The following is a 23,483-nucleotide window of genomic DNA, read 5'->3' on the forward strand; positions in this document are numbered from 1 at the left end:
ATTTAAAGTTCATTATATCACAATAAAAACTTGAGATCTTTTTTTAATCTGTACTGGAATACACATTGTATCTTGTGATAAACAGCAGTCCTAATGGTCTGTTTCCTCTTTTGGTATTAAGATTTTCTTTTTAAATTTATCAATGTGATGGCAATAATTCCTCAGTATTTTTTAAGAAAATGGTGGTATTTTAATACCCAACAGACTATTTTATAGCTCTTTATTATGTCATAGTGGTTGATGTTCCTTCTTGCATTCTTAAAATATGGAAAAAATGGGAAATAAGAATATTTGTCCTGAGTTTTAGTGAAACCCACTGTAAAGTATGTGTGCATGTTGGGTAGATGTTTTAGCCAGCTTTTTCACTGCTGTGACCAAAAGAACTAAAAAGAATAGTTAAAGGAGGAAATGTTATTTGGGGGCTCATGGTTTCATAGGTCTCATTACATAGACTGAGACCATACTTCACCTGTTTGAAAAATCATGAGGTTTTCTAGTTCTTTTCTCAGTGTAGAAAAGAGAAAGTAGAGGAGGCAAGAAACATGAAATGGTTGCCTATTCCCAGAGACTCCAGAAGGTGCAGCCTTTCCTCCTTCCTAGTAAATGTCATAATTTGTTCCAGGTGTTTTGCTGAGATTGTCAAAATTTCCCTTTGGAAAAGTGAGGTTAGAAATGAAACATATTATGCCTTTTCATCCCAAAGTCCAGAGTTTATATAAAACATTTGACTGGATAATTCAAGTGCATCCATAATCCAAAAGGTTTTTGGTTTTTTTTGGAGTTGTTTACATGTTTAAAAGTTCAAAAAGTGTCTGCTTGCTGGAGTAAATTATTTCAAACCAAATAATGAAGTGTCTGCATTAAGCCATGAGACATTGTCGGTAGGAAGTGGGTAGGGGGCACAGACAGTGCAGCGAAGATGCTTCCACTGTGCTGAGAGTATTTGGCTGGTGCAGGGAAAGGCAAGAGACCAACCCGATCCCTAACCTGGGATTTAGTCCCAGTCTTGCCATGAACCTGACCTCTCTGTACATATTTCCCTCCTCTGTAAAAGATGAATAATTCTATCTTTCAGCATCAAGGTTAGGTTTAAGATAATGTGCGAATGCATGCTTCAGTTCCAGGCATGTGGGAAACAGTGGCTATGAATACTGGCCGTGTGGGGCATGTTTTCTGTTGCTATCATAAGAGGTTGCCACAAGCTTAGTAGCTTAAAGTAACACAAATGTACTCTTTACAGTCCTCTAGGTCAGAGACTGACACGTTCTCAGTGGGCTAAGTTAACCAAACAGGGCTGTGTTCTTTTTGGAGTTTCTAGGGTAGAGTATCTTGCCTTGCTTACTCAGGTTGTGGGCAGAATCCAGTTCCTGTGGGTATATTATTGGGGTCCCCATTTCCTCTGTCATCTGAGGACCATTCTTAGCTTCTAGTGACTGCCTACCTTCCTTGACACATGGCTTTCTTTCATCTTTAATGCGTGCAGCAGTGGGTTGAGTCCCTCTTGTGTTTAGCTTTCTGCCTCTTCTTCCATATTGCGTCTTACCTACCCTCCTTTCTGCCTTCCTCTTCCATTTTTAAAGGTCTTCATGATTACTTTACTCCACCCAGGTAATTCACAACAATTTCCCTATTGTAAGTTCTGCAACCTTGATCACGTCTTCAAAATCCTCTTTGCCATTTGAAGTAACATATTTACAGGTTGGGAGGATTAGGGCATCTTTGCAGATCTGTTATTCTGCTCACCATGTGGAATTACATCAGGGATTAAAGGTGCAATTTACTGTATCCAAGTAGACTATTTTGAAAGGGGGAGTCTCAGTGTGCCGTTCACCTTACTATTGGTCTTAACAGTCAATCCTCCTGAATCTATGAGAGAGTCTTGGTAGATATGCTGAATGTTTTCTGTTGATGTGTAGCATTTCTAAAATGTAGCAGAAGTCTCTTTCCACTTAATGAGTAGCTTTACACATGAAGTTTTTGCAGTGTAATAGGAAAGGGCATAGAGTTAAGTCTTGGACTCCTGTTCTCTGTCTTGGCATGAAGAGAGAATCCTATTAGCTGGTTATTCTGATGTCTGGCTGTGTGGTGTTCAAGCTCATATTTTTTAAAAAAGGCATGGAATAGAGCTAGGTAAGGGTTATCTTTATTTCTTAACTGCTGGCATATTTGATTTCATTTAGTAATGTTCTTTCAAAAAATACCATTGCTCATTGTGCTTTGTAAAACACATGCCTTTTCTTCCTTCTTTTAAAGAATGATCTGGAAAAATTTGCAAAAGGTATTGGCAGGTTTACAAGAGAAGATCCCACATTTAAAGTGCACTTTGACAATGAGAGCAAAGAGACTATTGTATCTGGAATGGGAGAATTACACCTGGAAATCTATGCTCAGGTAATGACTAACCAGGAAGTTAAGTGGGGTTATGTAATTACTGTTAAGTCAATAATGCTCAGTATAATGACTGTAAACTCCATGCTTCTCCAAGTTTCACTCTGGTTTGTATCCACATGTGGTTTACAGTTTCTTCCACTGTGAATCAGTTATTTTTTTGCCTTCAGTTGTTCAGTTTGTGGAGTTCTAGAATTGGGGCTGAGAGGATTTGCAACAAGATTATCCATCTAGGTCAAAAAATTTCTGGTCCTAGCCTTGGGAGACTACTGGCAGTTGTACCCACTCTTTAGGCCATTTCTTTTAAGTCCGTGCTTAAAGACCATTGTAGGATAGTTAAAGAATGTTCCTGGGAAAGGTCATACGTGTACATGTAAATGAAAGCAAAAGATATGTCACTGGAAATTTTGGAGTGACCATTTCTTTGAAGCTGAGGTAGAAAATTCTGACAGAAACATATGGAATAGTGGTGAGATTTTAGCAGATAAATTAATTGGCAGTAAGTAGAAATTAAGCATTAAATATCACATATTTAATCCTTAATGAGACACTGCAGTGATTTAAGATCTGTTATATTTAAGTGAATGCTACTCGGATGTTTAAGCTGCTTAGGATTTTTCTTCAGTTCATTTTAAAAATTTCATTATGCCAAAAAAATAATCTTCCCCCTCCCTTTTTTTTTTTTTTTTTTTAAGAGAATGGAAAGAGAATATGGCTGCCCTTGTATCACAGGAAAGCCAAAAGTTGCCTTTCGAGAGACCATTACTGCCCCTGTCCCGTAAGTATGCAATGTAATCATACACTGTGAGAGTGAAACTGTAACTTAATTATGAGATGTACAAAATCATTACTGGTATAAAGACATTTTTATGTAGTAGTATTTTTTATTATGGAATCGGTACAGTTCTATACCGTAAGCATGACATTATATAGAATGGTACTTCAGGATTTGTTTGGCTCCCCCAGGCCAGATTCTAGTGGGGACTGACTTGCACATCATTAATAGACATGTCTGCACTCCATCTCGATGGAAGGGTCTTTTTATTCCAGCTGTGCTTCCTTTGGGAGACGACTGTCATGTTTTACCTTTGTCCCATATTGTGGGTGCCAGAGAACTTGCATTTGCCAGGGGATAATCTCCTGGAAGTAAGGAAAAGTGGTGGTATGATAAATTTAAGAGAACAATTCAGAAGATACAGTGGGTTTAGACTTTGTTGGTGACAACATAGTCTCCATGAGGAATAGCAAAAAGCAGGCTAGAATTGCTACAAATATAATCTGTTTCGGCCTAGTCCCTGTCTGAGTCTACACAGATTCCTAGTTAGATACAGAATTAATAAAACCTACTGTGGCTCTGAAAGACATGGAACAGACAGGTGATATTGTACCTGTGATACGATGTCATGAAGCAGGATGATGTAGTCTAGTTCAATGAAGTCATCGTTCCTTTGCTGTGATAAACAAAAGCCTGGTGTTTAAAACTGCAGCTTTAATTTTAAAATGAGCTTTGATTATTAGATGATTATAATACTCCCACTTAGGTTAAAAAAAAAAAAAAAGGTGATTTATTTCAGTTTAGCCCGACAAAAAGTAGTCTTCTAAATAAGCATTCTGTCAAACTATATTTTAAAGTCATGATTGTTCTGTTTGTTACTCTGAAAGTTGTTTGTATGTTTTTACCTTCCAAGTTATGGTAGCCACTTAGCCTTATTCTGTGTAGCTTATTACTTAAGAACCTTTAGTGTTTCTGTTGTTGATGAAATTATCACTTAAGAGAAACCATAGCAATGAATGTTACATTAAGAAGCCAATTTTACGATAGAGATTCTCTTCTAGAAAATGGGAAATTGTAATATATAATCAGTGTGGTCATCTCATTTTATAATTAAACTTTTGTTCCATACTCTTTATTATTTTGGGAATAAAAAGTATTTATCAGCCACACAGAACTGCTGTGCTTGCACAGTTTAAAACCATCACCAGAGATTTACTGTGCCATAGATGTCTCCGTAAGGCTTAGGAGTGACGTGCTGAGCCAAGTCCTGGAGTCCAAGGTGCAGCACAGCTCCTGGGGCTCCTTTGTTTAAATGTGGTTGTCAGTGTGGCCTAGGGTCAGATAAGAGCATACTCTTCTCTCTTCATAGTGTCTTCAAGTAATCCTTCCTTTGACAATATCAGCAAAGAATAGTGTATACATAAGGGTTTTTATATGTTGGATCTTAATAAGTAAAGATAGATAATATATAGAAAGTAAAGCTGTGATTAAACCCCTCTGTTGAGATTTTCATTAATGCTTTAAAAATCATCATTTGGTGAAGGGTTTCAGGAGTTTGTTGTTTTTGTTTTTTGTCAAACTACTAACATTGTCTTGTACACATATTGCTAAAGACTTGGCTTGAAAAATCACGGTAATGATTTTAGGACTCTCTGTACCTGGAGTCAGTTACTGAGGCTTAGGTACCCTTATGGGAATATTATAAGCAGGGTTGATGTCTGTGAAATCTGTTTCTCAAAATGTTGTGCTGTGTAGGCTGGGCTTTTGGCATCGACTCTGAGTACTGTAATTGGGCATCTTGCCCTCCAGTGCCCATAGTTGTCAAGTGGTTACAAAAGCCTGCAGAGAAAAGGTGCTCCAGCTGCCTCACAGTTTGTTGCCAGCAAGCTGAAACAAGTCAGCAGGGAAGTCCTTTTCTCTCATAGAGCTGACTCAAACTGTTATGGCTTCTTTGCATTCTGTGTTTCTTGATTCCCATTAGGTTCTAGTTGAAATTTTGAAGTGTTTCTCTTCTTAACCACTTAATAAAGCTAAAATCAAAGAATTTATTCATAGATTTTTTAAGATCTAGAAAGATGTACTTCTTAATAGATGTCATATCAGACATAAGGAAACATAAGGCTAGCAACAGGATGTGAGGTTGTAAAGTGTGACTAAGTGGGTTATGAAAGAAAACTGCAGCAAGCTCAGGAGCGAGTAGTGGAATTATTTGAGAGGCAGTACAGCAGGCTTCACAGAGACTGCAGTGCTTCTGCTCTTCAAGCTGAGCCTTGGGGAAAAGGCCAGGCATATCTCTTAAGTACCAGTGGCACCAGCATTCAGCAGAGAACAAAAGCAGAGTCCAGGATAGTGCACAAGTGATGTGAACTTGAATTTTGGTTGCTAAAGGGAATAATGTGTATTGGGCACCAAACTGTTCTTGAGAGCTCAGCTTCACGTGACTGCCATAGAAGGTGGTTCTGAGAACCTGTGCATAGCACTTTAAAGACAGTCATTGCAAGGATTTGGGTGCCTGGGGTTCTGTCTTGCCTCTACTAATAAAACTCTACAGACCTTTTTGCTCAAGAAGAGGGTTTGAGTGAAGCATCAGAGCTATATTTCAAGCCAACATGAAAGGTGAAGAACCATCACGACTGTGTTGCCTTGGGAAGGTGCAGTCTAAGTACTGCTCATTACGAGACCCTTGACTTTGCCTTGCTGCTGTTATGCTTCCTTGTTAGCATGTGCCCAGGGAATGCAGACTAACCTGGCACTGGGAAGAGGAGCCCAACTTTGGAGGCAAAGGGGGCCTGTGGTTTGCATCTATTGGCCAACCCAACCACGTGACTGGATCAGTTGCTGTTCTTTGGACTCTTTCTACAACTCTTTATATTCTCTAGTCAGGATTGACTTCTTCAAAACACCAACTTCACTATGTTAAATGCAAAATGACTAGAATACTGTCCAACTGTGAATTACAATACTTTTAGTCAGCATTCATCCTGCCAATAATGTGCTTTATAGAGAGTACTTACCACTTGCTTGACAGTTTGAATTTTGGCCATTTTATAACATGTGTTTTCAGTAGAATTCTGCCATATTATATAACCACAGGCAACCCAGGCTAAGTGCCGAACTGGATTCATTTGTGGAGATACATTTCCGAAACTGTCTGGTGGGGAGACATATGAGAAATGTAATTATATCACATATACAGTTCTAACCTTTGAAAAAAATCTAAATTCTAAGTCACGTCTTAATTTTCTTCAAATGTGTGCAGAAAATAATTAAGCCATGGATCTCTAAAGTTCCAAGGCTTCTTTTTTTGTTGGCTTCATTGGAAATTAATCTTGTTGTCAAAGCCAGGATATTTCCAACATGGTTAACATCTGACAATTTTGAGCATAGAGTTAATTGAGGTTAATCTTAACATTTTTTTCTGTGTCCTATATATACCTGGAATATTTTGTGCTTCTAGTGGTTCCTTTGTGGACTTGAGTCTTTGATAGAATGTATTATCCTCTTCATCTGGACTCTTCCCAGTTTCTCCTTCAAATGTGAAGGAGACTTCTGGTGCAGTGCCATGTCCCACTGGAGGGTAAAGTACTTCAGCTGTGCAGTTCACTGTGACTTGCTGTTGGAAACATGTTTGCAAAAGATCCGTATGTAGAGATGGCATGCATTACTGATTATTCTGTGAGATGGCTTTAGAGCATCAACCCTAAAGGGGTTTCAGACTTGACCCAGAGTGCCTGATTTCAGAGACATCTAATTGGGCCTATCCTATTCCTTTTCTAAAGTTAACAGGCAAGTACCCTAAAGTGGATTTTTTAATTACAACTTTTAAGTATCACAATCTTACAAATCCTAAACCTAAAGCTTTGAGTATATTTCAGTATCAATGGAGTATCCATTTGTGAGATCAGATTTTAATCTGGATTTATAAACCAACCCAACACTGGTTACTTTTTAAGTTTTTCCACTACTCTTAACTTCCTGCTCCTGAAATAATTTCCTTTCAAACACAGATAAAGCAGTCTGTGTCTAGTTATAAAATTAAAAGATTGCAGCACTGAATTATGCTTTGAAAAGCTGTCTTTGTCTAGTAGCTCAAATACTGTTTAATGAATTTCCTTATTAGTCTGTATCTCTTCATAATTAGACTCAAAAAAGAGCAGGGTTTTAAAAATTCCAAGATGGTTAATGGTGCAAATTGCAGTTTCTTTTAAATTTTCTACAATAATTCGACACATGTATAATTATTTAAAATTTCTCTGCCCCACAAAGGGCCTTAGCAGTGGTATCAGTTGGTCACTGTGTTGCTCGTGGATACCTGAAAGCACTTGCCTGCCTTCTCTAAATGCTGGCATAAGGACTGGAAAGTAAATGACTTCACTCAGCCATGTTGGACATAAACTCAGGCTGCCTGTGAGCATGTAACTTCTTAATATATTTGAACTGAAGTATAGTCTGTTTTCTAAATAGTTTAGTAGAAATAATTCAGGACGTATATCAGAATACACAAAGATAGTAAATTTTGGAGTAAGCTTACAAAGCTGGCCCTTGTAAGCTTTGACCATATGACTAGATGGTCAGTGTTTAAAAAAGGAGTCAAGGATCTCACAACAATTTTTAAAAAGTAAAAATCTAAAATGCTATAGATTTGATCCACACAGATGATTTTAAATATTCAGAATAACATCTTATTTATACAAAAGGATATTTCACTTACTTTTTAAAAACTTTTTTTTTAAGTTGTAGACAGACACAAAACCTTTATTTTATTTTTATGTGGTGCTGAGGATTGAACCCAGTGCCTCACACATACTAAGCAAATGCTCTGTCAACTGAGCCACCATCCCAGCCCCTTCACTTACTTTTTGTGTCATTTCTTCCACAGAAAATTTAAGGTGGTACTTGTGTCCTCTTCCTGGAATATCCTAAATTTAAGAAAATGTGTAAAAAAGAAAATAAGTCAAATAGTCACATTTTTAGGAAATGCATTCTTCTTTAATGGGGAGAGGAGGGCTGGCTGGTGAGGGGCATGATTAAAGCCATGCATCTTGAGAGAGGCATGTCACCAGTTAACATTTAATTGAGCAGATTCTCTGTCCAGTCTGTTTGGATTAGGACAAGGGTAGAAGAGAAGTATACAAATAAAAAGGGCACAGCTCACTTTTTAATCATCATCAGACTCTAACCCCTAGATCTGTAAACTTTAATTCTCTACATATATAATTTTCAAAGAGATTTTAATCTAAAGATGACAAATAGGATATACCTTTTAAAAAACTTTTCATAAACCATGGTGCCCTCCAAGTGTTCAGTGAACATGGATTCCATGTTGAGGCAGATTACTGCAGTGTTTGGAGACTCGCTGTACTTAAGTACTGTTTTAACTTGTGTATTAGTGGCCCTGCAAAATGGTACTTCAACAGTTTTTTACAGGAGTAAGACAAACATTTAGATAACTTGTCAATCAAGAGACAGATTAGGAGTTTACACTACTTGTACTATCTGTTGAAGTTTTGGAGTAGAATCTATTCCCTGTCAGCTCTGAAAACCATCAGTGGTTAAAAATTATATCTGATAAATAAAAATAAGGGACCAACAAAATCTAGTAAGGTGGGCATGCTGCAGCCTGGAGCATCCTCCAGTTGCACCCTTCAGCCCGGAGCAGCCCAAAGGCAGCCATGTGATGTGATGGTGGTTACCTCCAAGCTCAGCTCAGAGGCTTTTCTTTTCTGACTTTGGAGGTCAGCTTCTTTTGCTCTTGGTGTTCCCCTTCATTTTGGTCAAAGGGTCTAATAAGGATTGGTTTTACAGTTTAGGCAGTGGAGTCCTTTGGAAGGCAGATTAGCAGATAAGAAACAGTAGCAGTTTTAAGATTCTTTTGAATGATTCCTATGGTATCCCCTAGGGAAAGTATTGAAGTCAGCTGTAATTCCCTATTTCCTTGTCAGGGTGGGCACTGAAATGGTATTGGCGTTTCTCCCTTACCGTGAAGAGAACGAACGAAGGGACTGGAGCTCAGACTGCCCCAGGAACGTTAACTTGGGGGCCAGAGGGCCCAGGCCTGCACCCCCGCAGTACCCACCTCCAGGTTCGCTCGTCCTGGGTCTGCCCCAGGGACACCTGGCGGTTCCTGCGCAACTCACCCCTCTCGCTCCTTGCTACCACTCCAGCGGGTCCCACCTTGCCCACCCGACATCTGGCTGGGTCCTATTGGACTCACCTCCAAGCGGGCCTCCTCTACCTTCTGCACCAGAAACACCTGGTGGGGGGTTCCGTGCTGGTAGTTGATGCAGCTCTCGGCCACCGAAACCGCCCTGGAGGCCGCGTAGTGTTCTGGTGGAATCTCCATGTTACAGCGGCTGCCTGGACCCAGCTCTGTGCTGCAAGGCTCTGCTTTGGCTGGGCTGGGCTGTGCGGCGCGGGCGCTGCCCTATACTTCCTCCCCGCTTAGGAGGCTGCCGTGGCCCCGCCCCTTGGCCCCGCCCGCCCAGCGGCTGCGAGGCCGGCGCCGCCTGCAGGCGGGAGGAAGGGAGTTGGGGCGCTAGGGCTGCAGGGACTTGGTCTCTCCTTAACCCTTAGGCAAACAGGACTCTCTGGCCTTTGCGTTGCTGGGGCCTCTTAAGTAGTCTGCGTCTAGATATAAAATTAAAAAATTGCAGCACTGAATTATGCTTTGAAAAGCTGTCTTTGTCTAGCACTCAAATACCATTTAATGAATTTCCTTATTAGTCTGTAACTCGTAAGAATTAGACTAAAAAAAGAGACTGCCTGCTTTTTTTTCAGATTAGAGCACAACTTTCTTAGTACAGCAGGGCCTTACATAGGGCAGGTTGCAGAGGTGTCAAAGGTAGTGTGATTTGCCCCTTCTTTCTCAGTTTTCTGTGTGGTTGGATCAGGTCTAACCAAATCCAAGTATGAGAGACTACAAATTATAGTATTAAATTGGGGACTAAGTAATTTGGATGGGGGAGGGGGAGATGCACCTGCACTCCACTCCTCCTTTGCTGATCTTAGATGAGGTCGATACAACACCATGCATCTGACTCGAATCATTTTGAAAATTTTGCTCTGAAACATACCTAAAAACTGAACATAACAGACTACATTGAAGTAGCTATGACAAAAGTGAGGTTTTACAGCTGTTTCAACAGGAGAGCTTTTAGAAGGCAGTGAATTCCACTCTCCAGTTTTTTGAAATTATTCCTTTTGCCAACTTTAAAGATTTGCAACTTAGGCATTTCTCTGGGTTTGCTGAAGATCAAGAAGTAAGGTTCCTTTTCATCAGGCCTATGGTTAGAACTTCACCTTAATTGGTTGGCATGGAAATAGAGATTCTTTTCTCATTTATTTAAAAATGCGTTTTTGAAGTTTTATAGCTTCATTAATGGTTAGTACTCAGTCCATCCTCAGACTTGAATAATGTGTAGATTTATGATTCAAAGTAAGATTTATGATTCTCTGGGATCAGGTAGATTATACTATAATCTTATGTGACTATATAAGCATAAAACTAAGTAAAAATGGCTGTGGCTTGCAACTTTATTATGACTGTAAAGTCAAAACAAGTCTATAGGTTAGAGATAAACAGCAAAACCAACATAGTTCTAATTTAACATTAATTTAAATGTGAGGATGAAGTTTTGTCAAAACTACCTTGCCTTTCAGTGTGCCGTGGTCTGACTGCGGGCAGGCCTCTTTTGCTGTCACCATGTCTGTTTAGAGTGTTTCTGTTCTTCAGTGTCTTTACCTAAACTGCTGCAAAATCTTCCTTCATGCAGTGCCTTCTCGAAGGTTTTAAGATGAGTGGTTATCAGTTTATATCATTAGCCTTCTAGAAGAGTACTTGGTTAAGAGCATTGGTTTTGGGTTCAAAGGCCCTGACTGTGCCTCTTAGTAGCTCTGTCACGTTGGTCAAGTGACTTAGCCTCTCTGATCCTTTGGTTTCTTATCTGTAGAGTGATGATTAAAGAGCACCTACTTCATGGGTATGTGGTGAAGAACAAGGGGGACCGTCCATGTGCAGTGCTTAGCACAGTCCTGCAATGTTGCACCGCTCTGCATCCTCTCAATCACAAATTCAGACATGGTCCCTGAAACTGTGGGACTCCTCATTTGCAAGTTGGTCCTCCAGAGGGTTGCTGCCCAGTAGATCTCTGGAAGTGTTCTGTGTCTCCCCTCCATGTGGGGCTGTGGAGGGCTTGGGATGTGATTGGTGCAACCGAGAAGCTGAGTTTTTTTGTTTTATTTAATTGTGATGTGTAAGTAACTAGGGGTAGTGATCACTGTGCCGACAGTACAGATGGAGAGTGTGTGTTGATGTCCTATCATATAAAATTGAAGATAAGGCTTAAAATATCACATAGTAAACTTTATGTCTGTGTGTCAATGTGCTGTGGATTTGGAAATCCCCTCGAAGCTGTTCTATGGTGATTTGGCAGTTGTTTTCCCACTTTCCCTTCAGCCATCCTGAAGCCCCTGACTGCTGGAAGATCATTGAGAGGCAGCTAGTCCGGGTTCTTCATATGTGGACTGTTTAGGAAAGTGGCCTGTTCCAAGCTGGCATCTCCTAGCCAGGCTGATATTTATTCCACCTATACCCAGAGCACTTCTCCATTCATGTCCACTTACCTGCAGATACTCTTGAAAGTGACCTTTTCCATCCATGGTCTTGAGGAGGGCTTCAGGTTAAGGCAATAAATTGTTTGCAGGCATACTCACGAAGTGCTTTTCCTGTGAAATAGCCTGTGTTTACATATTTTAATGTGTATATAAAATGCTTGTTCTACCGTATTTGTGATGCTGTATTTGCTGCAGACACAGATTTGTGTCTGAAGTGACTTTCATAACTTATTTATGTTGGTTGCTGTCATTTAGCCATTAATCATTTTCAGGTGTTGATTATTCCATCTGGAATGAATGCCCTTATAATCTATATGCCTAAATAGCAAAGTCAGATAGGAATGACCTGAGTAAATCAGCCGTCCACAGTGAGAGACACAGAAAAGGCTGTGTTCCAGGGAAGGAGGGGTTCCAGAGTGGGCAGCTCCCTGGAATGCAGGCTATTAGAACAAGGCCTCCAGCTGGACTCTTAATTACCTTTTTTTTAATGTGTGCATTGATGGTATACAGAAAAATGTTTTTGTTTTTTTTTTTCCATTTGAATTAGTAGGAGTTAACTCCATTTTGGTAGTCATGTAATGCTCTGTTGGTTTTCTGCCTCTTAAATCTCTTCCAGGTTCGAGTTTACCCATAAGAGGCAATCAGGCGGTGCAGGCCAGTTTGGAAAAGTGATAGGTGTGCTGGAGCCTCTAGACCCAGAGAACTACACCAAGTTGGAGTTTTCAGATGAAACGTTTGGGTCAAATGTTCCAAAGCAGTTTGTGCCTGCTGTAGAAAAGGTGCGTTTCACAAAATTGTGTTGTGTTTTCATGTATTAAAATCAGTTCAGTGAGCATGGAATCATACTTCTCTTTTGGTATATTGTCCACCCTGTTCATTTTGGTTGCAGGCCTGCTTCTCTGACTGACTGTTCAGCTTTACTTCTGTTGTGAAACTTTCAGCTCACTGAGCTCAAACAATATGGATATGTGCTGTGGCAATGATGGGAAATCATTTGTTTCTTAATCGTAGTTATCATATTTTTCTTCATAAACGGAAGCTGCTATGTTGCTTGACATAAGCAGTTGACATTTGTTCTGGTCCTTAGGGATTTATGGAATGTTCACGTCCTGTCGTAGTGGAATGACATTAAGATGCTGAACACCTGGGCACCGGGTCATCTTTGCTGCTTACAGATCAGTGATCCCCTGGGCTCAGTGTTAGAACCAGTTTTCTAATTTGTAAACTGAGAGTAATATACTTGAACCTGCCCGCCTTCACAAAACTGAGATGTTAGACTCTCGCATCCTAGGGAATCATGAGGTGTTCTGCTGTCCAGATCGCCAGATGGGTTCTAAGTGGTTTTGCTTGTTTGTTTTTTAACCTTTTAACTTAAAAATCCTTATTAATGGGCCATTCTTTTGGCTTTAGTGATGGTGGTGGTGTTTTGGTGGGTGGTGTGTACTGTGCACTGCACTCTTACTTCAAGACTATTCACACACTTCAAGATACATTATCTCTCTAACATAGGTGAAGGAGAGCTTAGGTATTTTTTTATCAAACACAATTCACAGTTTTAAAATGTCAGAAATATACTGTATGTGCAGCCATGTGATTGACTTGACAGGGAAAACTAATTTGATTATAGGAGTTTTATGTGACTAGGTAAAAAAGAATTGCCAGCTTACCAAATTTTACTCTAAAATATGTGCAGCTTATTGTGTATCCATTATATATATATCAATGAAACTGGCTTTTTAAAAGAGTTGCATTTGGAAAAGTGAAATAACCTTTTAAGGCCACTTCTTACTGGCATGGTCTGACTTTACACTTTGTGTCTTTACAACATAGTGAAGCGCCCTCAAGGCATAGCAGAGATAGGGTGAGTAGGGGCTTCAGACACAGCTGTGAGGTAAACACCAAAGCTGATGCAAGGTTTCTCTTAGGAGCTTCCTTAGATTTGCTCTTCCTCTGTTTCCTCCGTATAAAATCAAGGATCATGCTGTTGCCTCTCCATGGGTTGTGGGTTGAGGGATTCTGGAAGGCGGGGCTGTGAGAAAGTGATTGTTAGCATCCTCTCCAGCTAGTTCACACCTGGAAGTCATATACTTTTCCAAGGGCTTGCTCATCTAGATGCCACAGTACAGACACTTAACGAGTAATTATGTTGATTTAACATTCCTGAGGGATGAAACACGGCATACGTCCTAAGAACACTGCACTTCTGAACAGGCTAGTGGGTCTTTTCATTTGACATTTTTGGTAATGCATCTTGAAGTGAAATCCACTCCTTCCAAAAGTTGTTTTCATTCATTGACAGGGGTTTTTGGATGCCTGTGAGAAGGGCCCTCTTTCTGGTCACAAGCTCTCTGGGCTCCGGTTTGTTCTGCAGGATGGAGCACACCACATGGTCGATTCCAACGAAATCTCTTTCATCAGAGCTGGAGAAGGTGCTCTGAAACAAGGTAAGCTGCCTCCCAGCGCCCACAACTGTGCCATGTCTGTCTCCTCTGGTAGACCTGCAGGAAGCAATGCTATCCTTATCTTTCCACCCAGACACTACATACCATAACCAAGGGATGCGGTAGGTAATGGACAAATATTTATAGAATTGAGTTGACGTGAGGGTTGATTACCACATTCAAAGCCTACCTAATTCTTCTAAATCATCTGGGTTTTTTCCACATTTGAATTCATCAATAATCAAGTTCTATTTTTAATAGAGAAGACAAGTGCTCACAATTCTAAGAAATGTTTTAAAAATATTTTAATTATAGTCAGACTATTTTTGTTGATTTATTTAATTGTCAAGAAGTTCATAAGTTTGTAAGTAGTTTTTTTTTCTTATATCACATTGCAAGCAAGGCTTTTAGGCATTTTAAGGATAGCAGAAGATTTTGAAAGAACTCAGTAAACCTTATTCACAATGCAAACTTCTTTTAAACTGCTAAAATTATCCACCTTTTCCAGAGAATAATACATGTATAAAACTGATGAACTAGAATCCTCAGCAAGAAGAAAGCAAATGATAACATAGCAGTTTGTTATCAAGGTTATTCAACAAAGGAACTTTAAAAAAGTTTTTCTTCTTCTTAGATATACATGACAACAGAGTATATTTTGACATACATATAGGAGGTATAATTTCTCATTCTTATAGTTGTACATGATGTGGAGTTTCACTGGTCGTGTATTCATATGTGAACATAGGAAAGTTATGTCCAGTTTGTTCCACTGTCTTTACTAATTCCATACCTTCTCCCTTCCCTTCCCTTCCCTTCCTTCCCTTCATTCTCCTTTGTCTAATCCAGTGAACTTCTGTTCTTCCCTCTCCACTCTTTACTGTGTGTTAGCATCCACATATCAGAGAGAACATTTGGCCTTTGGGTTTTCTTGGGATTGTTATTTCACTTAGCATGATAGTCTCCAGTTCCATCCAGTTACTAGCAGATGCCATAATTTCATTCTTCTTTATGGCTGAGTAATATTCCATTGTATATACATACCATTTTTTTTTTATCCATTCATCTGTTGAAGGGCATCTAGGTTGGTTCAATAGCTTAGCTATTGTGAATTGAGCTGCTCTAAACATTGATGTGGCTGCATCACTATAGCATGCTGATTTTAAGTCCTCTGGGTGTGTGCCAAGGAGTGGGTTCACTGGGTCAAATGCTGGTTCCATTCCAGGTTTTCTGAGGAATCTCTATACTGCTTTCCAGAGTGTCAACAAAGGAACTTTGAAATTATGTCCTCGAGCCAGAAAATTCATTCTCTGTTCTGTTTCTTCCATTGCCATTATTTGGTAATTCATTAGTAATGTCCAGATGTGTCTTCACACAGGAAAATTGTGATTCACAAAATGTCAAATATTTTCATCAAAGATGATTGAAATAGACAATAGAGAGTTAGTCACAGTCCCATTCTCTAAACAGTCTGTAAGTCAGGATCTGATTGGTTCTGTATGAATTTTGGATTGTATGGTGCCTTTGGCTCAGTTTGCATCTGTGATCAGGTATGGGGCTGAGGCTAGAGAAGGTTGCTCATTCCTTATTGTTCTTCACTTATATAGGAGCCTTTAGAAATTTATGTTCCAGTGTCCCATTGTAAAATTGAAAAAGGGCTCTCCATTTCCTTCATATAAGCTCTCTATTTAAAATGCCTCTGCAGTCTGTATTATAGAAACTTGGTACAATCTCAAGATTGTGTCAGATGGAAACAGGAAAAATCACAAAAAATTTGATTCATTAAGTATGACTCCTATTAAAATGCCTCTAAGTCTTGACCACTTTAATAAGCCTTCATCTGACAAGTTAGTTAAAACTTTTATATGTTTTAGAAATACAGTGAAAACAAACTCGGCACCACGTGTTCCGTGGAGGCTCTTACTGGGTGCTGGTGGCTTTCTGGTAGGAGTGGCTACTGAAAGCCAGATGGTAGATAAGAACACCATTCTTGTTACCTGCTTCTATGTTTAAATATAATAAGTACGTGTTTGTGTCATGATATGCATGTATATCTATGGAAAACCTTGACATTAAACATGATTGCCATCTAGTAGAGGTGCAGAGGAAAACACTGAATTACAGATGCTTCGAGAGGCTTTATTTCCTCCCAGGTTGTGCAGGTGAGCAGGGGCCAGCATGAAAAAAAAATGGCTTTGGTGTTTCTTCATCTGACCCTGTTTCTCCATGATTAAAAGATAAAAAGTGTTTGAAACATCACATTTTACCCCATAATTATTATTTGTCAACTAAAGTTAAATAAAATTTAAACATTGGCATAGAATAAAAATTAAAATAGACTTACATTCCTAAAAGAGATAAAAATGTAAAATATCAGTTATGAGGAAATTCTTTCCAAATTTTTAACAGAAACCAACTTTTTAACACATACCTCTGTTGAATGCCATATCAGAGTTTCCATGTGGAAACATTGGTAAGTGAGCTTAATATAAGAATAGTGTTTGCTTATAAGTTATTGTTATATGATGGCAAAGTGTAATACATTTTATGTATTAAGATTAGAAGAAAAACAGTTTGAATTTTCACGTATTCTGGTCTGACTCAGATTTTAAACTTCGTCTTGAGATTAAGCAATGATGTAACTGAAACCTGAAGTGTGAAATGGGATGTTCAGTTTGGCCATATTTCTCCCTATTGATGTGACCATTGCCATCATTTTGTGGCCAGTTTTTTTTCTTCTTTAAAAGAAGCCCTGAACCTGTAGCTACTTTGCAAGAGAAATAAAGGCCCAGCCAAGTCATGTTGCCAGCTCATTTGATACCACGGTGTCCTGCTCTTGTCCATTGCTCACCAGCTGTGAGTTTGAATCTTATATACTGTGTGGCATTGGGCACATCATCTGAGCTTCGCCAGCCTGCTGGGTGGTGAAAATTCCCAAATATTAAATCGGATGAACTTAAAAACGCCAATGTACATATTTGGGCATAGTGAATGCCAGGTCCTTTCCCTGTCATACTGCTTTTGACCTAGTATTGTGCCTTGCCACCCATTCCCCAACTAGTTGTCTCCAGAGTGGCCATAATAACATTGATAGCTTGCTTAGCTTACTGTGCTGCGGATTATGTGAAGTAAATGAATTAGGAAGGTGAATGGCCACATATCACAGTGATCTCATAGCTGAGAAGGCTGCAACTCAGAGCAGTTAGTTGAAGACCCAGGCTTACATGCTGGTTAGTGGTGGAGCTTAAAGTTAAACCCGGGCCACATTGCCTGCTCACACAGCTGCATTAGCACTGGTCTGGCATTATGGATGTCATCACAAGTGGATTGAAGTGGAGACATGACCATCTCTACCCACCACTTTGGTTTAAAAGGTCCTATGATGACATTAGTGTTTTGACCCCATACTGTAAGAAGCTGCAGACCACGTGAACCTGCTTTTAGAACTTCGCTGCCATGTGGCTTTTGAAAACTGATAGGGTGATATTAGCTCTGGAGTCTTTTGATACAGGGCTAAAGGAAGGCAGAAGGACAAGGTTCAGTTGGAAATGAATCAGGAGATGGATTTGGGACACAACAGGAAGTTAAATGGAAGGAACAGGGTGAAAGAATATGAACAGAACTGGACAGGCCACCCTCAACAGTTGGGTGATGGGCACTGAACATGGCCCTTTCCTTCAAAATGTAACCCTTGACAGTCTATTCTTTCTACATTGTTGACCTGTTGAAATGGAGGGCAGTGTGTAATTCAGTCTGGACAGCTGCTCACTGCTCTTGTTCTGAGCGCCTTTTCTGTATTAATTATGTGTCTTCAGAGCCAGGGAGACGCTACTGTTTTGCTAACCAAAGAAAATATAAAAATGAAGCTGTGCCGCAGCCTGGGGTTCTCCGTCTGATTCGGGTGTCTGTGGGGTTTGTCAGAGCCAAGCCGGTGTAATTTGTCAGTTGGTAATATTTTTGTGAGTTCAGGCATTCATCTTTTCACAAGAAAATTCACTAATTGAGACTATTAGTCAAAGGTAGTTTTGAGCTAGAATATGATTTGAGTTAATATTTCTAAGAAATATGAAATCTGTCAGCCCCCTGTATCCATGGGTTCTGTATCTGTGGAGTCAACAAACCACAGATTGGAAAAAACTTTCAGAAAAAAATTCTAGAAAGCTGAAAAAGGACAACTTGAGTTTGCTTTGTGTTTAGTTTTAGTACTGTGCCGGATCCAGGTGGGCGAGTCCCAGGTGGGCTGTGTGCAACCACTGTTTGACAGCCCTCAGCCTCCCTGCTCCAGCATCATTTGTCCCAGGTTTTGTTCCTGTACTGTGCAGCCAGGCCTGGGATGCTCAAGCTGCTCTGAACATAGGTACACGCTTTCCCTGTCTGCTCCCTACACATTAGCGGTGTGTGCTGGGTGTTGTAAGTCATGTAGAGGTGATTGAGCAGTAGTGAGAGGATGTGCTCCCGTGGCATGCAGATACCAGCCATCTGTGGATTCGCGAATCGTTGGGGTCAGGGTGTCAGTACCCCCCCCAACACCAAGGAGAGCTGTGTGTTGCATTCTGTTCTTGTGGTTACTGCACTTAAACCAGGGGTATCTTTGTCCGTTTTGTGTTTTTGTTTTTGTTTTGCGGTGCTCGGATTGTTTGGAATCCAGGGCCTTGGTCATGCTAGGCAAGTGCTCTACCAGAGCCACATCCTGTCCCTAAGACAAATGGGGTAAAGAGCACTAATGAGAAACCAGCCTCTACCTCAGAGCAAAGCCTGTTCAAAGAAGGGGGCATGACCTTTGTCCTTAGAAAAACTGACAGAGCACTCCTAGGCACATATCCACCTTGCTGAGTTGTTTATCTACAAATAACAGGAGAGATCTGCTGCACCAGGTGTCCCTGACTCAGTCAGGCTAGATGAGGATCCATAGCAACCCCCTAGCAACCACCAGTTAGCATGAGACAGGGAAAATACCTGGGATGCTAGATGACCCTCCCAGTAGTTTATGGTGGTTGATAACATGTTGGGAAACTGTAGTTCAGCACGTACTCCCCACGTGGCTTAAACCAATCAGTTCAAACGAATCCCCCTCTTGTACTAACCAATCACCCTTACCCAACTTGTTCCCACCAGTGAATGTGCTAATCATATTTTAGAGTTGTTTTATGATTTTCCCGCGGTGTGTGATGATTTGCTAAGAGATGCTATGATGTATGTGAAGTCCCTGCCTTCCCCAAAGAGTGTATAAAACTGCTGTAAACCCTGGGCTCGGGGCCTCTCAGCATCACCAGTTGCTGTGTGCGCATAGAGGACCGAGCTAGCTCGCAATAAATGCCTCTGTGCTGCTTACATTGATCTTGGTCTCTGGTGGTCCTGTATTAATGAATTTACAAGAATGATTTGCTAGTTAAATCAATTCTTGTGGAAAAGTTTTTAAAACTTTAATTTTAAAACAAAACACTTTCTTTGTCAACTTTTCTATCTTGCTTAAAGCCTTATTTGGACGTCTTGTAGCCAATCAGGCTACAGCATTATTCTGCACTAGCACAACTTCCAAAGTAAGTATAAATATTTGAAGTTTTATTATCCTTTTTCCATATTATATTTAAATATCAGTCAGCATTTGTAACTGTAAGAAGTACTCTGATTATCTATCAAATGGGATAAAAAACAAAAACACATTTTTACTACTGGAATGGTTCTTAACATCTAGCCTAGGATTTTTATTTTGTCAGTGAAGAAGCTTAAGACCTGAGCAGACTGTTTTTACAGAAGGCATATAGACTTGCTTGAGGTAGAGCAGAAGCTGTAAACGTGGACTTCTGATTCTCAATCAGGTGGTGGAATCATTTAGCCTAGAAAAAGAAAGAGGTGAGGCTTGCCTTGATTGTTATCCTAAGCATATGGGGGGCACAGTCTGCACCCTCTCCACCCTGCCATAACTGCTCTTTTCTTTTTTTTAAATGTTTTTTTGTTTATTTGTTTTTTAGTTGTAGTTGGACATAATACCTTCATTTCACTTATTTATTTTTATGTGGTGCTGAGGATCGAACCCAGAGTCTCCAGAGTGCGAGGCGAGTGCTCTACCGCTGAGCCACAATCCCAGCCCCAACTGCTCTTTTCTTACAGTAAAAAATAATGTCTGCCAGGAACAAACAAGAAGGCTTGGGTTTTCTTTGGTTAGAGACTTACCAATTCATGTCTTTATCCCTGAAGATCTCCAGAGAAATGAGCAACTGGATAATTTACCTGGTATAAAGCATTTGATAAATGAGTTTTAAGAATAAAAATACTGTAATGGAAACTCTAATACTAGAATTAAATGTTGTCTTATTGGAATTTCCACACAGAAAAATGACTTATTGCTACCAGAAAAATAGTCCAGACCAGATACTTGAAGCACATCATTTGTGTGTGTGTCCCTCCTCTTTCATGAAGCTGGAAAGGGAAGAGTGTCCAGTTTGTTTAATTGCTAATACACTTGATTTTGTTTGTTTGTTTAACAGCCTTAGCAAATGCAACATTGTGTATTCTTGAACCTGTTATGTCTGTGGAAGTTATAGCCCCAAATGAATTTCAGGGACCAGTAATTGCAGGAATTAACCGGCGGCATGGAGTAATCACAGGGCAAGACGGAATTGAGGACTATTTTACACTGTATGCGGATGTAAGTACTATTGATTATTGATAGTCTTGCCTTTTTTACCCACAGAAAGAAGTCATTTAGCTTTGGTTTTTTGAGATTATAGAGCAAATTTACACATTTCTGTATTGAAATCTTGCCTATATATATCTGGGAATTTCTGTAATCTGTTGCTAGAGAAATTCTTAAGTGCAGAAGCAAAAATAAGATGCATTCACCTTGGCCTGTTGTGCATATGCCTGCTTTTTAGGTGTAGATTTTTTCCCTCCTTTTAGCTTTATTTGAATAGTTGCTTTATGATGTGCTCTCTAGCTTATTGGGGTAACATTAATTCCCTTGCCTCTCTGTCTTGATTTAAGTCTGGAGAGGAATACTTGTCATATTTCCAAAGCCCCTGCATTATACTGCCACCAGCACACGACATACCAGGAGCCAACCCAGGGCTGAGTGTGGCTCAGTGCTGGGGCTTGCCCAGCACAGATGAGGCCTCATCCACTCCCCAGCACCTCAGAAGGAACACAGCCAGCATCCAGCGGAAATTTATATTAACATTTCCACAGAAGGATCACTTCTGAGTGACTGAGCCGGGGACAGGGTGGAGTGAGATGAGGAAGGAAAGGCCATCAGTGGTGTCTGTTCTGTGAAACTGGAAATTGGCTTCCAGCTGAGACCAGCAAGTGAAACAATTTTCAAATAGGGTTTCCACCTGGAATAAGGCAAAAGGGTTTTCTTTTGGCTTTTAAGTCTTTTAAACCAAAAGAAGTAAGTTGAAATCCAAATTTAAGGCATTAAGTAGCCAATATGTCTCTGTATTTTTCTCAGGTAATTTTTAGCAAGCAATGCTAATAACATCTATCGTTTGTTTTTAGGTCCCTCTGAATGATATGTTTGGTTATTCCACTGAACTTAGGTCTTGCACAGAGGTAAGCAAGTGTTTATCTTTACCACAGTGCTCTTCAAAAGATCATCCTACACAGTCATGAGATTTATGAGATTCTGGCTTTACATGATTCCATAATTGTAAAAAAAAATCTCCGTTCTGTCTCTCTGCCTTTTAAATTCCTAGGGAAAAGGAGAATACACCATGGAATATTGCAGATACCAGCCGTGTTTACCTTCCACACAGGAAGACCTCATTAATAAGCACTTGGAAGCAACAGGTCAACTTCCTGTAAAAAAAGGAAAAGCCAAGAACTGACTTTCCTTGTTGTGAGTTTAGTAACTTTAAGTGAATATGCAAGACTTAGATATGATGAATTCCAGCGGAGTGAAATCAGGTTGCTGAAACAAGTTTTAGAAGCACTTCCTATTTTACATTCAGGAGCTTCTATTACATATATTCTAAGATAATTCTATATATGTCTCAACTCTGTTGGTTGGCTTTGTAGTTCATTGAAAAATCAAATAAAATATTCCTGAAATATACTTAATATTTATTTAAGGGAAAAAGGGATTAATTTCAATTATGCTCCTAAACTTAGAATAGATGTATAAACCTCCTTTCCATATTTTCTTTTTCATGAGAATTTTCAACATATGGAAAAGTTGGAATTGGAATAGACATGTACCTTCCATCTAGATTCAGCAATGGGCAATGGATTCTTTTGTTAACAGTTTGTTTATCAAACAATAATTTTATTGTCTGTGTCTCCTACATTTAATTTTTAAGTTATTTTGCTGAAGACTTGCAAGTGAATTTTGTACATTATAATGTTTGATAATGTCATTAATGGGCAGGCCATCCTGTTTAAGAGGGCATGTGATATGTCCCTGCTAGGGAACAGCTGATTCATATATGGCTGATTGCTTCAGTTTATGGATTCTGCACATTTGTAACTGCCTCTGTTTTAGGAGTACATATGTTACTTGCAGTCCTCTCTGAAGTAAAATAGACCTTCACATGTGCTGTTCTGGATTGGGTTCGCCTAAATGTTTCTGTAGCCCTAAATAATAAAGTATGATTTACAGAATTGTTGCCCTGTCAGTTCACTCACCTAGTAAACGCTAGTTGAATTTTGAGTCTACTAGAATTTGTCACATATTCATTGAGATTGTGAGAGAACAAACATTTCAGCTTTGGTTTTCACAATAAGTTAGGTTTTCCCAGGCAGTTCACCATACTATCCCAAATTTCTTATACTATAAGAAAAAAATTATACTATACACATCTCCTAGTCTTTTTCCTTATTGGATTATAGAAATGAAATAACTGATTTTAAGTGCTTTTGGTTTTTTGATTTATAGATTGGACTGTATAATTTAAGATTTCTAGGTTGAAAAAAAAAGATTAAATATTGAGCACATGTTTTCATGACATTTGCTGAGTAGTTTGTTAAGTGAATTACCTAATTTAATTCTCTCAACCCCGTGAGAGAGTTTTTTTTTTGCAATAGAGAAAGTGAAGGTAAATTTTTGCAAGCTCACACAGCTCATTAAGTGTTAAAATGTATACTTTGGTTGCTGTTGAGGAAGCACATTCCCCACGAACATGTGTTTCTCCAGTGGCATCAGGCCTGGAAAACATGGTTGCTGAGGCATTTGGTCAGCACCTTGAACCCTTCTTGATGATTTTGAATACTGTTCTGCATGAGCCAATACACAAGTTTAGCAGGGTACATCTGGCCATTAAGAATATCAGAAA

At 39.5% G+C, this 23,483-nt stretch overlaps 2 protein-coding genes across 2 annotated transcripts in view; one reads left to right on the forward strand and one right to left on the reverse strand.

Moving 5' to 3' along the window:
- The window catches only part of Gfm1 (G elongation factor mitochondrial 1), a 41,731-nt gene extending 18,919 nt beyond the window's left edge, over window positions 1-22,812 (forward strand). Inside the window, exons 12-18 of the mRNA XM_076867788.2 lie at window positions 2,254-2,391; window positions 3,084-3,166; window positions 12,393-12,555; window positions 14,076-14,220; window positions 20,706-20,866; window positions 21,712-21,765; window positions 21,909-22,812. Of these exons, the coding sequence (XP_076723903.1) occupies window positions 2,254-2,391; window positions 3,084-3,166; window positions 12,393-12,555; window positions 14,076-14,220; window positions 20,706-20,866; window positions 21,712-21,765; window positions 21,909-22,040 (876 nt within the window). The 3' untranslated portion in view covers window positions 22,041-22,812. The remainder of the gene's footprint in view (window positions 1-2,253; window positions 2,392-3,083; window positions 3,167-12,392; window positions 12,556-14,075; window positions 14,221-20,705; window positions 20,867-21,711; window positions 21,766-21,908) is intronic.
- On the reverse strand, window positions 3,275-9,590 carry Lxn (latexin). Its single transcript, XM_076867789.2, has 6 exons — window positions 9,378-9,590; window positions 8,020-8,082; window positions 6,599-6,776; window positions 6,178-6,314; window positions 3,777-3,839; window positions 3,275-3,528 (listed from the first exon to the last, which is right to left on the reverse strand). Exons 1-6 carry the CDS (start codon window positions 9,504-9,506, stop codon window positions 3,430-3,432), a joined length of 669 nt encoding a protein of 222 aa, XP_076723904.1. The 5' UTR covers window positions 9,507-9,590; the 3' UTR covers window positions 3,275-3,429.
- Window positions 22,813-23,483: the final 671 nt, after the last annotated feature.

Source organism: Callospermophilus lateralis, chromosome 10, assembly GCF_048772815.1.
Source record: "Callospermophilus lateralis isolate mCalLat2 chromosome 10, mCalLat2.hap1, whole genome shotgun sequence".
Classification (NCBI taxonomy): Eukaryota; Metazoa; Chordata; class Mammalia; order Rodentia; family Sciuridae; genus Callospermophilus; species Callospermophilus lateralis.